The sequence below is a fragment of the Cydia splendana genome, chromosome 10 (genome assembly GCF_910591565.1).
Source record: "Cydia splendana chromosome 10, ilCydSple1.2, whole genome shotgun sequence".
Lineage (NCBI taxonomy): Eukaryota > Metazoa > Arthropoda > Insecta > Lepidoptera > Tortricidae > Cydia > Cydia splendana.
Genome location: NC_085969.1, coordinates 7,723,564 through 7,739,611, shown reverse-complemented (window position 1 = coordinate 7,739,611; position 16,048 = coordinate 7,723,564). Strand labels below are relative to the sequence as shown.

The following is a 16,048-nucleotide window of genomic DNA, read 5'->3' as shown; positions in this document are numbered from 1 at the left end:
TGAATTTCTTTTGTTTTAGTGCGCAACGGTTACTCCTGTGTCCCGGTGGCTCTCTCCGAAGGTCTGGACATCAGGCTGGGCACCGCAGTCACCGACATCCAGTACGGCGGCCCCGGGGTCACCGTCAAGGCGGTCAACCCCCGCAACCAGAGCCAACCGCAAGTGTTCAAGGGTAAAGCTAGTTGCAAAACTCGTTAAAAACTTTCTGCGGTCAAATACGAGATCCAATCCAACTCTGTCAGTATTGAAAATGCCTAACCTAAGCCAATAATAAATCTGTTTATGAACTCCCAATCTCATAAAGCGCACGCTTGAAATACCATATTGAATTCGACTTTTCTGTGTAGGGACTGTTTTTCATTACGGTGACGCTTCGGAGTTGCGGTGTTTATAATTTAGTTCTCGTGTATCCGCAAAATTGGGTCACTGGAAGTGAACAGTGTTTGAAAAGCAACCTGATACCAACTTACCTTCCGGCGCCGCTGTGTTATTATGTTTACATTTGCGGACGAAAAAACCGAACTCCGTTGCCCTCAATATTGAAGCGAAAAACAAAGCAAGAGCACGTTGTCACGATAATGCGCGTTATGAGAAAAATCCACAGCGCCGTCGGCTCCTTGTCATTTCTTTGTCGCGGAATGATTTGCAATTCTAACGCGTTAATTTCACTTTGACGACGCGCAAAAATACGGTCGGGCCGTGTTGACCCGGCGGGCCCGATAGACCCCACTCCCTCGCCGGAGGCTCTTCCGCCGTCACTGATCACCTACCTATTAGATAAAGCATATAAGAGGACTCTGGTCACCACTCATTGATATGAAAGCTTAACCGCTCAGTTTCATCTACATTTACTGTCTGTATCTCTCTGGTATGTAAATCACTTCTAGTTTTTATTTTTCATTGTTGTAGATCGTTTCCGTTTAAGAGGTTTTAGACTTTCAATTTGCTCTTAGTAAGTAACTCTTGAACTCGGTACGTAGAGCCGGGATGGATAGGCCCGTGAGAACTTGAATGTGATCAGCCCAAGGGGCGGGCGATATGTTATTACGGTTTCCCTCACATTGTCGATCAAAATAAAAATGCAAATAAGTATTATCAAACATTTCACAGCAGGAAAATAGGGTAAATTAGCCCTGTGTTTGCACAACTCGCATCGTGAAAACTTAAAAGTAAAAAAACGCTATGTTTTATGACCACGATTCCTCGTTAACGCTTTGGATTGAGGAGTCTTTCTCAGGCAGTCTATGTCCGCCACATTTGCATACGGGCGGAGTCTATTGTGAAAGCCAGTTAGACGTTTAGGAGGCGGTGCGCGCTATTTTTGCCTAGCACGTGTGGTTGAAGAGAATTTAGTGAGTGATTTCATGGAGTTCAAAGGAGACGGTATGAATTATCTATGCATGAGGAATATTTTAATAATTACAAGTTCTAGATATTACCTACTCTATAAGCCTTTTTTTGCTTTATTACTCTATTTTTTGGAGTAGCAGTATCTACTGATAATTCCGCTACTCGATGCTAGATGTCGACTATGAAAATAATAGTATTTTTGGTACCAAAACTGATGTATGGAGTGAGTATTCTATGTATTATTTTCTCTATGCCCGTACTTATATTATGCGGTAACTAGGTTGTCAAGCGCTAACTTTTGAGAATACGGTTATCTCAGTTAATAACGTTCAGTCCTTTAGAGCCTAAGTTAGATATTAGCAGTACTAAAGGTGATTGTGACAAAAAGATACCTTAGATAACAGCTCGTTGGCAGCCTTATGTATCTTGCTGTGCTCACAAGGCCAGATATAGCATTTGCAGTAGGTTACTTGAGCCAATTCAATAACTGCTTTAATAATGAAACTTGGACTTATGCTAAAAGAGTGTTGAGGTATCTTAAGAAGACTAGGCATGTAGGTCTTAAGTATTGTAAGACAGGTAATTCCCAGCTAGTTGGCTTTGTAGATGCTGATTGGGGCAACAATTCGGCAGATAGGCGTTCTTACACTGGTATGTGTTATCACAGTACAAGAACAGTAGTGAATCTTCATAGAAATGTGCCGCTGCCTGCTTGAATGTGTGCGTGCGCGCCGGGCGCCGTGTACGCACGCGCTGACACGCACACATTAGCATAATATACGGGGGAATACGGTGGCGGCAGTGTGGGCCGTACCGCGACCGCGACTGTGATCGCGCGCATTAGAGTACGCTGCACGCCCGCTCGCATTTGCCTGCTCTTACCGGCCTTAATTTTTTTGATCATGACTTTGAACCGAGGAAAAAAATATTGTACTTAGTGTCTTTGGGTGTCACAATAACGACTCCTCAAACCCGGACTTGTCATTCTTCACAATACATTAATTACAGGAATTATGGTACAGATCGAAATTACTCAGAGTCCCACCCGATGACTTCGTCGTGAATATAGAAAGGATGGAGAAGGTGTTTCGCAAAGCGTTTGAAAAGGACCACATCAACATTAAAATCGGCACGTCAATTTAGGAACAATTAAAAGACATAGAATTTACGATGCCCTGCCCATGCTTCCCTAAAACCTTTTTACTAATGTTATACGTAAGGATGAGAATTTACATGACTTTAACCGCTAACAGTAAAGCGTTCCGAACATGCAGAAACCGGAGGAACTTTTTTTCAGTATTGAATTGATATTTTTTTTAATAAATGCCATTTAAATATTTAATTAGCGTTTTATTTATACGTCATTTATGAATTGTTAGAACATTTCATTATATTATATAAATAGAAACCTAGTGCTACTCATAATACGCAAATAATATTTAACTAAAAATAAAAGTGACAACCCTAAGCGCCAACGTAAGAGTAGGTAAATAACTTGCCGAGCGGCCTTAGATTCACTACTGTTCTTAGTGTACTGTGGTGTTATACCATGTCGGGGGGTGCGGTTTCTTGGGAAACTAAAAAAACAGAAGACTGTCGCTTTGAGCTCTACCGAACCTGAGCTGATGGGAATCACCGAAGCCTGTAGGGAGGCTATATACTTGCGTAATTTGTTAAATGAAATTACAAATAGAATTTATACTGTGGATATATTTAATGGCAACCAGGGTGCTATTAAGTTGTCATATAACAATGTTTTTAGCAAGCGCACCAAACATATTGAAATGAGACATTTTTTTTGTCGTGATTGCATTAATGATAAGATAGTTAATCTTAAATATTTAGAAACGACAGAGATGCCAGCAGACATTCTGACCAAAAGTTTATCTGGCAATAAACATAATTATTTGATGAAGAAGTTAGGTTTGTGTTAAATGTTTATTTAGATTTGTTGGTCAAAAGGGTATTTATAGTATTTGGTATTAGTGGGGGTATTGTGCTTAAATACCAAATAGGTTCTATGTATTTTATACTCATCTATGGTATCTGTAGTAGTTAGTTTTCTGAATTCAAATATACGTCAGTCGTGGCCCTTGATCCGATCCGTACGTGCGTTTCCTTTACATATCAGCATATGGCGCCGTACAACGCCATCTAATTCAGCTGTTGATTGCGGGTGCGGGTGCAACATCGTATACTTCTCGCGTGGTACGTCTGTCCATGTACTAAGATATACATTTTATTAGAATGTCCTATTTCTTACTAACGGTACTGTCGAGCGTAGTTACTGTGGGGCTCGCAGATTCCGAAGTCAGGAACTCGTACACGACGGCTGGAACGCGCTGGCTGGCTGCTGCAGATTACCTCCAGATTACCGCACCATTACCGGGGCTGTGTAGGGTGTTTAATGAAAACACATTTGTTGATTTATAAGAAAACTTTGGAGAGTGTTGGGAGGCTGGTGCCTCTGTGGCTATTGATGAGTGAGTGACAAGCACCCAGGGTGGGCGCGTATATATAGGCGCGCTCGGCGCGATCCCCACCGTGGGTACTCTAGGCCACGCCTACTCAAGGCGTGGGTGTTACGTGCAGAGTGAGAAATTGTTTTATTCATCCAATAAGCTTAGTCTATTACATATTGTTCGTAATTAAGGGAAAAGGGTATGCAATTTATTGGGGAACAATTTACACTTAAAATTATACACATAACATAATAAAATGGTAAAAAATAGACACACAAATTATTACAATAAAATAGATACACACAAAAGTAAAAGACAGAAATCATCAATATTTATTTACACGTTTTTTATACTTAACTCTAATACCTATTCGCGACAGTTCTCCCCCACGTGTGTCAACACCGTATTTAGAGGAGCGTGTAGGAATAAGCCTGGAAGCTGAGCAGCAAACGTCACCTGCGCGCGTGTGTACAATGGCTACTCTTATTTGACCGTCTACATCGGGAAAGAGTTGTGCGATTTCGCCTCTAGACCATGTACCTTGTGGCACGGAGCAGTCGCTTATCGTGACGCTGTCGCCTACGTGCAATTTCTGTCTGTTGTGATGAGCGTCGGGTATATTCGTAGCTGCAGCGGTAGATGATAGTGGATTCGTTAGAGGCCTTTCTAATGGTAAGTCGACCACGGGAACCTTGAGGTTGGCCCCGCGACAGGTTCGACACCATTGGCGCTTATGTGATCGATAACGAATACTACCGCGCAATCCGACTATGTGATATTTTTGTTTCAACTCGCTTATCACTGTCGAGTGGTTGCCGTCGTACAGAGCGTGGAAATGATGAATTAGCAGCTTGGCGAAGTCTTCTTTAGCGCGTAGGACGGGTAATTGCTTGCCTCCGCCGTCTGTCACGATGACTCCGTATTCGTCAAGTTTTACTGCTATTCTGCGTAGCGGAGATCTTTTCGGTAGCGCACGCCCAGCTTCCAGGGACTTTACCTCTTCTGGATAGGCTTCATATTGGCTCCGTTTGATTAGCGTTATCTCAGCTAAAATCAAATTCCCCTTGATCATTTCTGTATCTGTTTTCTCATATGGCAACTTGGCGTTATTTACTTCGGTGGCAACCAGAACTCTAGACGTAGCCCTAACTAAATGCGTGTATTCGGAAAAACTGTTTACCTTAGGCAGGTACTCGAATTTACTTTTAGTTTTAGAATTTGAGCGTACGAACTTTGTCACGCGTCGTCGTGTACGACGTATCGCGGCGTTGTCGGCGACGGGCGCGGGCGTTCGAATTGTTGACGATCGCGGCTTATGATCGCTCTTTGGTTCGGGTTCTACAGCCCACCGGGAGGTTGCTACAATTTGAGCAGGTTTGCTTTGGTCAAACGTCGACGCGGGCCGCGTTACGGGCAATTTCTGCGCGGTGGGCACGTCTTTGGGCGGGTTTAGAGAGATTTCGCTCCCCCCGGCGAAAGACGTGTTGCCTATTCTACCTACGCTAGACGTTGTCGCGGGCTTGTTTGACGCGAAGCTTACTGTGTTTACGGCTCGTGTCATGCTAACCTCAGTTGCCGACGAGGCCGTGTGTAATCCGTGCAGCAGTCTATGATGACCTGCTTCGCATTCGCCTACACCGCATGCTACGTATTTGCATGTATTCGGCTGATGAGGCGCGGATCCTAAACACTTAAAACACAGCCGCGCACCCTTCGCTAGTTCCCATCTTTCAGAAATTGTTGCCGCCGTAAACTGTGCGCACGTGCTAACCACGTGATCTTCGTTACAAATGGGGCACGTATTGCGCGGCGGGACAGAGATGGACGATTCCTGTTTGAATCTAGCTCCGGTTGACGCGGGTTTTTTTTTACTATTACTATCGCGGTGCTTCATTTGGGCGATAGTAGAGTTACTGTGCGAACTACTTTTCGTATCGCGTGAGTAAGTTTCGTGGAAATCTGACTCCGAGCCCGTGCTAGAGTCGCGGGAGAACGCGGGGGCGCGGGCCTTAGAGGGAGCGTTGCTCGACCGCCTAGGTTCGTGCTCAAAAGATACCGTGTTCACTACAGCTCGCGATCTATTAGCCGGTCTGCGGTTTACGCGTTTGGCTGCAGTACTAATATCGTTGAGAAACTCAGATAAAGCGGCTAAGCCGGGAGTTTCCGAATTAGTCTGCCTATATTTGGCCCATTCGTAACGCACTATCAAATTTAATTTGTCCACTATTTTGTTCACTAGTTCAGGCGCGTGCAAATATTTTTCTTGACGCAATGATTTTACGGTGGCGACGGCGTTCGCGATATGCGCGGCAAACGACGAGATATTAGCATTGTCTTCCGACAAACGCGGCATGCGTTTGATATTATGCAGCTCCGTAAGTACAATTTCCTCGGGGTCGCCAAATTGCCGTTCTAGCGCTTCCATAATTTCGTATGGATCCTGAACAGTGTACATGATCGATTTTACGGCCGTCCGGGCCTCGCCTTTAAGCGCGCGTCTGATTCTACTGACATTATTGACGGCACTAAACATGGGCGACGTGTCCTCGAACTCCGCTCTAAACGATATCCATTCGGTGATATCTCCGCCGAACGGGGGTAACTCAGGCGGCTTGTGATACATTGGCGGGTAGGTACCGTGTGGTACCTCTAAAAGTCGCGGTTGCGGTTTGCTGGCCCGGTCGGGCGCGGCGCGCGGCGCGGTCTCTTTCGGCGGCGGGATTTTTACGTTTTTACGCGCGATCTCGCGCTGTAGCGTCGCTTGTCGTTCTACCCAACTTCTAGTTCGTACCTCGGCCTCGGACTCGACACTGCCGCCGTCAGACTGCGCCTTAACTTGGGCAATCTGCAGCATTAACTTGGCAGTATCGGACTCTGCTTTGGCTACGACTAGAGCGGCTTTACGAACCTCGAGCTCTGCTAACAGCACGGTTAATTCACTATCGCGGTCCCTACTTACCGATTCGCGAACAGACCTAACTGACTCGCGAACAGACGGCGCTCGCGGCGGCGGCGCAACAACGGGTGGCACTAAAGTATTCGACCGACTGCGAACTACCACTGTATCGTTATGACGCTCGTCTGAGTGTACCGACTCATTTTCTTTCTCATCACTAGTTTTCTGGTCGCCACTGGTGCCTTTGCTCCACGTATTGGTCGCGCCGGACGTAGTATTGCCGGACGAGGGCGTAGGCGTGGGGACAGGCAGGTCCCGTTTGCGTGAGCGTAGTGATCTTCCGTCTTGCGACATCTTCTTCTTTCTTGATTTTTACGCACACAACACAACACAACACTTGACACACGCGGGGGGTCCCTAACTATATACAAATTTACCTGCCTAACGCCTATGCTCTGACGCTACCGAGCGCAGCGTCAGTGCCCCTAAGCGTGGATCCCTCGGTGCACTGAATCTCCCGCAATGGCTAAAGTGCAAGGCCTAGAGCGTTCGAAAACAGTGTGATGGTATCACCATGTGACACGTGCAACTAAAGTTGCCAGGACACGTGAGTGGAGGCGAACCTACAACACTGCACGGTCCACCGGCAAGCCGGTAATGGTGGGTTACGGAAAAGGTTGGTATGGTAAGGTCTGAGCCGAAGCGAACTTCGGGGGCTCAGCGCGTTCGTTTTTCTTTGTTCTCCTGAATTAAGTATAGTTCTACTTAAAATTCAGCGCGTACTTGTTTCTTTCTTCATTCGGCAAACGAAGGACCATAATGTCGAGCGTAGTTACTGTGGGGCTCGCAGATTCCGAAGTCAGGAACTCGTATACGACGGCTGGAACGCGCTGGCTGGCTGCTGCAGATTACCTCCAGATTACCGCACCATTACCGGGGCTGTGTAGGGTGTTTAATGAAAACACATTTGTTGATTTATAAGAAAACTTTGGAGAGTGTTGGGAGGCTGGTGCCTCTGTGGCTATTGATGAGTGAGTGACAAGCACCCAGGGTGGGCGCGTATATATAGGCGCGCTCGGCGCGATCCCCACCGTGGGTACTCTAGGCCACGCCTACTCAAGGCGTGGGTGTTACGTGCAGAGTGAGAAATTGTTTTATTCATCCAATAAGCTTAGTCTATTACATATTGTTCGTAATTAAGGGAAAAGGGTATGCAATTTATTGGGGAACAATTTACACTTAAAATTATACACATAACATAATAAAATGGTAAAAAATAGACACACAAATTATTACAATAAAATAGATACACACAAAAGTAAAAGACAGAAATCATCAATATTTATTTACACGTTTTTTATACTTAACTCTAATACCTATTCGCGACAGGTACGAAATGTTGACACACTGCTCCATCATACATTTTGACAGTGTAATAAAATCACATGAACCTTTGAACAAGCGCCGCTGCAGGCCGCAGAGTAATCAGCGTGAAAGCCCCGATCTGGCCTGCAAACACGCCCTCTCCACATACTCAATTAAGAGCTCTTTGTTTGTGGAAACCTTGTTTTCTCGAACTACTTATCCTTAAGAGAGATATACTTTATCGAAAACGGGAATTATAATAACATAATGAATTAATCGAACTATAAAATGTCATACCTGAAATTAATATAAAATTAAAACTTATCTTAAAATTAATTACTGAAGACTGATACTGCTATATTATACTAAATTGCCCAAGAAACATATTTTAAAACAAAATATATCACGCCTGTACACAATAACTAAACAGCTTGTTGAAAAGTAATGATTTTATCACGCCAGCTTATAGAAAAGGAGTACTCTGATATGCAGTTTAATCAGACAATTAGGCTTTATATCCTTTGACTTTGGGTATCTGCTGGATGTATTATTATTATTAAAAAATAGTGGGCTCCACCCGTATTACGTTTTCCAAAATTCTTTATAAATCTCCATATAGATCGAAAGCGTTTGAAATTGAGACAGACGCCTCTGGTTACAACCGAGAAACCTTTTATGAGGAAAATCGTGGAATCGACAATGGAAAAGAAAATTCACTTGAGGTTTTTTCAGGTGATGTGGTTCTTTGCACTTTGCCTCTCGGAGTCTTGAAAGTAGCTGTGGCGAACAGCGGGCAAAACCAACAAAACTTCGTTAATTTTGATCCTCCATTACCGGATTGGAAGGTGAGACTGTTTGTTTTTTTACCTATTTCTTAAGTGCCTCAATGTGGTTTTGATTGAGTAATGGCTGCTATCTTTTCTATTACATATATTTTAGACACCGGGCAAGGAGGGAGAAATTTGGATAATGTTCATCCAAATTTCTCCCAAATTGGCTTACTTGTTTACGTTTTATTTTGTCTTATTTGGACGTCGATATTTTTTATAATACGTATCTGAAAGAAACACTGAAAATATTTGTAAATATAAAATATAAATATGTTGGGAACGAACAGCATCAAAGCATTACGAACTCGAAAACAGTTTTTCTAACTGGTGTTTACATAAAATACCTAGTAATGCAGGATGGGATCTGGTAGCTGCTCTCAGTGCCCCATTAAAAAAATCCAACCTGTATATCAGTCAGGCCTTTAAATTATTGATACTTTTTTGATTTTGGTGTCTCATTTGAACTTGTTAACTCTAGGTGGCTGCTATCAAGCGCTTGGGCTATGGAAACCTGAACAAAGTAGTGCTATGCTTCGAAAGAACATTTTGGGACCCCAGCGCCAATCTCTTTGGCCATGTTGGCACTACGACAGCGAGCAGAGGTAGGAGCACCTTAGCTTTTTGAAATTCACAAACTGATTGTGACGTGATAATTATACAGTGATACGTCGTGCAAGGTGACATTATGCGCTGTGCATCATGTTTCATAATTATCTTAATTACGATAGTTACCCATACCACCTACTTCATATAATATTAGTGTTACATATTTGCATTGTACCTTGTATTATTTTCTTACACTGAGTTCGACCTGGTCAACGATTTCAGTACCGTCAACCGGGGTGAATAGGGATGGCTGGGGTGAATAGGGACAAAACTTTAAATGTGATTTACCTGACAATTTTTTTAAAATACCCTCAAATTGTATCATTCGATCGAAAATTATAGATTTGGTATGATACAATTTGTGTGGGATTTGGTATGATACAATTAAGAAATTGTCAGGTAAATCACATTTTAAGTTTTGTCCCTATTCACCCCGGTTTGCGGTATAATAATTTACGCATTTTATTATCAATAAAACATGGGTAAAATATATTAAAACGCAGCTAGGTGGAGATTGAGCAGATAAACGCGATGCACATTCATCGGCATTTATTCAACGCGCACTCACCATGATCCTCCGAACTGCGGTAGCTCTCCGAAGTGCATGTTCGCGACAAACAACCGACTCATCAATATTAATGCAGCGCCTGAGGAATCTCCGCAAATTAACCCTTCTTACTCCCTACTAGTACACACTCACTCTCTCGTAAATCATTATACCGTGTAAATAGTGTAAAACTTTGATACAGAAGGGGCCGTGATAAAGAATTAAAAGCTGAATAATTAACGCTACCTGCGGGAACCCGGAGGGCGACTGACGATAAATCACTTCCAGAGTCAAGACAAGCTTTTTTACGTTCTGGTTTAGTTCACCTCCTTACCGTCTTTGTTGTGTGCTCTGCTAACTTCATTAAACCCCCCTGCGCCTTGGCTGGGAATGCCCGAACAATGTAAACGGGCCTTTTTTTAAAATAGTAGCCAATTTAACATTTTCGGGCTCGGTTTAAGGAGGTTGGATATCTGATAAATTGTTATCGCTCGTGTCGTCTCAAGAATTATGTGAGAAAATAGCGTCCGCAACGATCCTTTTAACGTCAGCTCCAGCCACAATTGTTCAACTGTTCTGTTTTGCATAATTGTTTTATCCCATCGACCTTGCTCGCATTCGTCTACGGTAGCTCGTTAAGAACATTTTGTCTTGACGGTAAAAAGAAACGTAACACGTAATAAAGTTAATGTAAAGTAATTATTAACATGTATTTAATGTGTCGGACAAGCTGAGGTAGCCCAGACATGGTACACTGATCTGTTTGTTTATTGGATGGTTGACTAAGTACAGTTAATTAATAAAATGGATACTTGTAAATTTCGAAACTTGGAGGAGGCCTCGAGAACTAATTGGTACCAACCGTACAAAACGAATCTTATATCCCCCTCGCGTCATAAATAATTATTTCCCAGAAATTGGTCTATAATGGTTTTATCAATATTTGTTCATGTTCCAGAAAACCATTATGTCGATCATTGAACCGAAAAGAGACTTCAAAACAGTTTTCATAATAGCTGCTTATGACTTTACAGTTAGTTTTAGGATTCGTAACGTGTACCTAATTCCGAGTACCGACTCCGCAATCCCGGGTAGTTCTGAAATGACACATAAATTATTTTAGGAGTTACCCGGCTTTCTACCCATACCCGAATACATCTATCGGTAGGTACTTCTAATGATTTCAAGCCTTGCCTATTTGACTGTTCGATTGCAGGCGAGCTGTTCCTCTTCTGGAACCTGTACAGCGCGCCGGTGCTGCTGGCGCTGGTTGCGGGGGAGGCGGCGGCCGTGATGGAGAACGTGACGGATGACGTCATCGTCGGCCGCTGCATCGCCGTGCTCAAGAGCATCTTCGGTCACGCGGCCGTGCCGCAGCCCAAGGAATGTGTGGTCACCAGGTAGATATAGTCCAAGTAGCCGTTCATGTAGAAATCGTCAAAAACTTAGAATGACCAGTATCTAAAATAATACGAATATTTTGTAAACAATTCATATTTATATTATAATACGTATGTAATAGAATCATTTATTTTCATACAAGATATACAGTGGGACTACTAAACGAAATTAATAACTAGCTTAAATCTAAAATAGGCCCTTGAGGTATTGTACCAAGGATGCTGGCGGCATTTCCTCGCTGTATTGCAATGCTGATACGTTGTGCGAGGTAGCCGCCAGCTCTTCGGTCACCAGTTACGTCAACCAGACGCTTCGCGATTTCTGCGAACAACTTGTGCGCGCTGGGACCCCTGGGGACCTAGAGTTTCAACTCCAATTACTCCAAATGGTACAAAATGGTACTCTCTACCGAGACTCCTATATTTATTACGTTTTAAAATGTCGGCGTAATACGTAACTACATAACATTTTGTGGTTCTTTGTTTATAACATTATTCTATCACAACAGGAGTATGTCTGTTGTATTTTAGGGGTATCGTGTGTTCTGCTTTTTAATAGGACTCAAATTTTGATCCTAAATGGTGCATTGCCTTATTCTATTCATTCCAAAATGTGTTAATTTTCCTTTGACAATTACCTGTTCAACGCAGTTAATGGTTCGGCCACTAAACTCGAGCTAGAATCGAACGCTCGTTTGAACGGGTGTTAATTAAAGTCAAAAAGCTCTGTCTTTGTTTTGGTTGAATGTGCTCAAAGCCCGCGTGTGTTTCAGATGGCGGGCGGACCCGTACGCGCGGGGCTCGTACAGCTTTGTGGCGGTCGGTTCGTCGGGCACTGACTATGATTTGCTCGCTGCGCCGGTGCCTGGGGCCTCTCAGGGGGAAAATAGGCTCTTCTTCGCAGGTACGTTTTGCTTGCAATTTATGAAACTCTGTGAAAATGTTATGGTTAGTTATCATCTCTGTCTCCCAAGTATGCCAAGTATTTATTGTATGTCATAAACATAGCATGGAAATAATGAAAGTCACTTGCGATCGATAAACGGTAAAGTCATATCTTGTTTCGGATACAGGAAATTTTAACAGTTTGTATGCGTTTTACCGTTTGTTGCCGGCATTAATTAGATTAGTTTATACAGTGTCGCTGATTCACTGCACATGGTGACAAACGGTAACATATATGGTAGCCTTTCTGTTACGTATATTTATAAATTCCTCGCGTTAACCAGGTGAACACACTATGCGCAACTATCCGGCTACGGTGCACGGCGCGTTTCTGTCCGGGCTGCGCGAGGCGGGCCGCCTAGCCGACCTCCTGCTACCGCAACCCCCCATAACCAACGCGAGCGTAGCTGCTGCCACTGCCGCCGCCAATCACTCCTGATGCGTCTGAACTGAAGCCATGACGTGCGTAGCTGATCTCCTACAGCCATCAGTCACCAACGCGAACGTGGCTGGTGATACCGCCGCCGCAAATGATTCCTGAAAAATAAAACAACACAGTGAGTTACATCTTATAAAATGACAACTGGTGCGGGGGAAAAATATATTTGTTTGCAGATGAAAGACGATATTTCACTACGAACTAATTAATGACAACATTTCGAACTAGTTGTCATCATTAGAAAATTCAAGACATTGTTTTAGTTTAGAAAGTAAATTTAGTTTAATTTTGTTTTGACTGTAATGCTACCAGACGTACGTTTTGCTCTGTTAAGAATCATCTTATTTATTTGCATTGTCTAAACTTACTTTAGGTTATGTAATTCTGGTAGTATAGTATTGAAACTGGAAGGGTACGATGATATGTGTCATCTCCATAACCTAAAAATCCCAAATGTTGCAAAATGGTATTGAATTGTCTATCATCAGTACCCTTCCAGTTTGAAAAATATTATAACAATATTTGATAAGTAGGTATTAAGTTTTAGTAGTATTAGGTATGAGTTATTCCTTAACACGTTTCCTATCCGGTGCCCCCAATGTGGTCATGAAGCTTTTTTCAGTAGTCCGTGCTTCTACTATGGGTTCACAACTTCAAAGTGGAAGCACACTTGGACGTGTGACTTTGTCATATCCAGGGACCGTTACCGGTATAACTAAAAATCAAAATATCTCATAGCATTGACAATATTTCTTTGATAGTATAGAATAGTATTTAGGTAAGTATAATGATTGAGCAGATTAGCTAAATTAAGTGCAAAAAATATACATAAACAACTAAGATACCAAAATTGAATACTCGTACCGGTTAATTTGTATGAAAAATATACCGGTATTCGGTCCCTGGTCATATCATTTTGTATTGGGATAATGAACGTGTTAAAATGACATCTTGGGCCATGATAGTTTACAATTAGATTATAATTATTATTCTCATGAATTGTGTAGTAATGTAAGTATTTTTGGTGTATTTGGTTCTGTGCTGCCGTATATTAAAATATTCAGTTGTAGTTTAATCTAGCAGATACCTAGTAATTAAAAATATATTTAATTAATATGGTGATGACAAAACGCCGCCTTCATCAGACTCTCTAGTGCAACTTTTCTTTAATAGACCATTATTAATACAATTACAAAATTAATAATAAGATTTGCAACTAAATAATGAATTGTAATAATTGTCTGCCCAGTATGCCTTAGTAAAACACCAATAGCTAATTAATGGTTTGTTCCATATTTTCTACACGTTGCAGCAATAGTCGTTGTTTATATGTAATAGTAACGATTTTTTGAACCTCCTTAATTGGCACGACCTGCTTAAATAAAAACCTGGTTAATTGACACAAAATTGCCGGTCCCTTGAGATTTCAATTATCCAGGTTTCACTGTAATAGTACATAGTGGGCACGCCAACGGATGATCAAAGGAATGTGATTGAGAACGGTTTTCGGAATTGAAGCACTGAACACATTGACCATATTCAACTAAATGCTTTTATATAGGTACTTAATCACGAAGTACCTAATGCCAAATCTATTAATTAATCTAATTATTCGTCTCTTAATCTGCTAATGTTTCTGCTGATAGCAGACCAATTTAATTCGATAATAATAATCCCGTTAGTGTTGTGCTGATTTATCATTTATCTTAAAACAATTATTTATTATGATATACGTAAAATGGTTAAATACTAAATAGTGTCTTTTAAAATATTTAATTTCATTCCTTTGACGTATGCATATCCGCGACCATAATGCCGGTGCTTAAAACTGCCGTTAATACATTATGACAACCGCACTGCCTGTGGAATTAACTAAATATTAAGTAGTTTTAATTATTAAATAAGTGCTTTTCATTTTACATATGCCGTGTCATTAAAAGTGTACGTATTTTTCATAATTTTCATCAATAAAAAAACTTTAAAATAATTGTAGTTTCAATATCAAAAATTCTTACTTTCAAATCGTCCAAGGTATCGGAGACGGCCCAGTCAATGTTAATTGGACAATTTAGATGATCTTAAATAAACACACCTGCCCTTTAGAGATGCACCTGTAACGTTTATACGGACTCGATAAAAACAAAGAAATGTGGCCGACTCCGTGATGCAGGTAGGGTATAGGTACTTAGGAAGAGTGTAATTTTACGAAATTTTGGGAAAATTATTTGTTAAAATCAACTCACCTTTTGTTATTCTTTACTGCATGTTAGTTCAAAATGTGTATTTAACTACACACATTTGGGGCATTACTACAAGAAATATTGTATAACAGAAAAGTAATGCACAGGGAATACCTACATTTTTCACCTTACACCCATGTGACGGTAGCGAAGCGGCCAAGCCACATATTTCGACTAAGGTGTTGTGTTTGTGAAGTTAGGGCATGTAGAGTTATAGAAGCGTGGCTCTACATGAGATCTGATAACTTTGTAACAGTGCGAGCCATATGGTCTCGCCTTGGCAATATTTTAGATGAAAATGTTTATGGTGGGATAATAAATTCAGGTTTTAATTGCCTTACTTAGCATTACTTTAAATGTAGAACTTAATTAAGGGGCACTTCGTTAACTAAACCTACAATTTTACGCATTCATAATAAATTTTTTTCGGTAATAAAAGTCTCAGGAATTCATTGACCCTTATGTGTCAATTGATGACTTGTCCTATTTGTGCTACAAGATATAAATAAAGTGATCCGCTGTTTTATATCAATTACTTAGAAAGCAATAAGCTATTAATTACTACCTACTCGAGTTGGAGTCGTAAATACTTTGCCGACTCTACAGTGTAAATAGCGTTATGAGGCTTCGTCACAACAAAACCATTAAAACCGGGAGCGCCAATATACGATTACACTAAAACAATATAACGTTTTATTTATTTATAGTTGGGCATTAATTTGAGTTTGTTTACGTGCTAGGCGGGGCGACTGACGGATTTATGGTGGTTTTTAATTGCATTTTTAATTATTTTTCAACAACTACGCTGCCGGCAAATTGAAAACGGCTCACGCGATCCGGACCGATCTTATCTCGGACCTAGTTATGCTTTGAAAACTGCTTTTTGTACAAATATTTATCGCCCATTACCAGAGTTCATTGCCTAAATAACAACTTGTTCTATTAAACCAAACAATGTGTCATAATTT

The 16,048-nt window shown here is 41.6% G+C and overlaps 1 protein-coding gene across 1 annotated transcript in view; it reads left to right on the top strand.

Annotated features, from left to right (window-relative positions):
• LOC134794235 (lysine-specific histone demethylase 1A) overlaps nucleotides 1-14,827 on the top strand; it is a 402,452-nt gene extending 387,625 nt beyond the window's left edge. Inside the window, exons 11-16 of the mRNA XM_063765986.1 lie at nucleotides 20-172; nucleotides 8,806-8,918; nucleotides 9,382-9,505; nucleotides 11,273-11,456; nucleotides 12,230-12,360; nucleotides 12,686-14,827. Of these exons, the coding sequence (XP_063622056.1) occupies nucleotides 20-172; nucleotides 8,806-8,918; nucleotides 9,382-9,505; nucleotides 11,273-11,456; nucleotides 12,230-12,360; nucleotides 12,686-12,840 (860 nt within the window). The 3' untranslated portion in view covers nucleotides 12,841-14,827. The remainder of the gene's footprint in view (nucleotides 1-19; nucleotides 173-8,805; nucleotides 8,919-9,381; nucleotides 9,506-11,272; nucleotides 11,457-12,229; nucleotides 12,361-12,685) is intronic.
• Nucleotides 14,828-16,048: the final 1,221 nt, after the last annotated feature.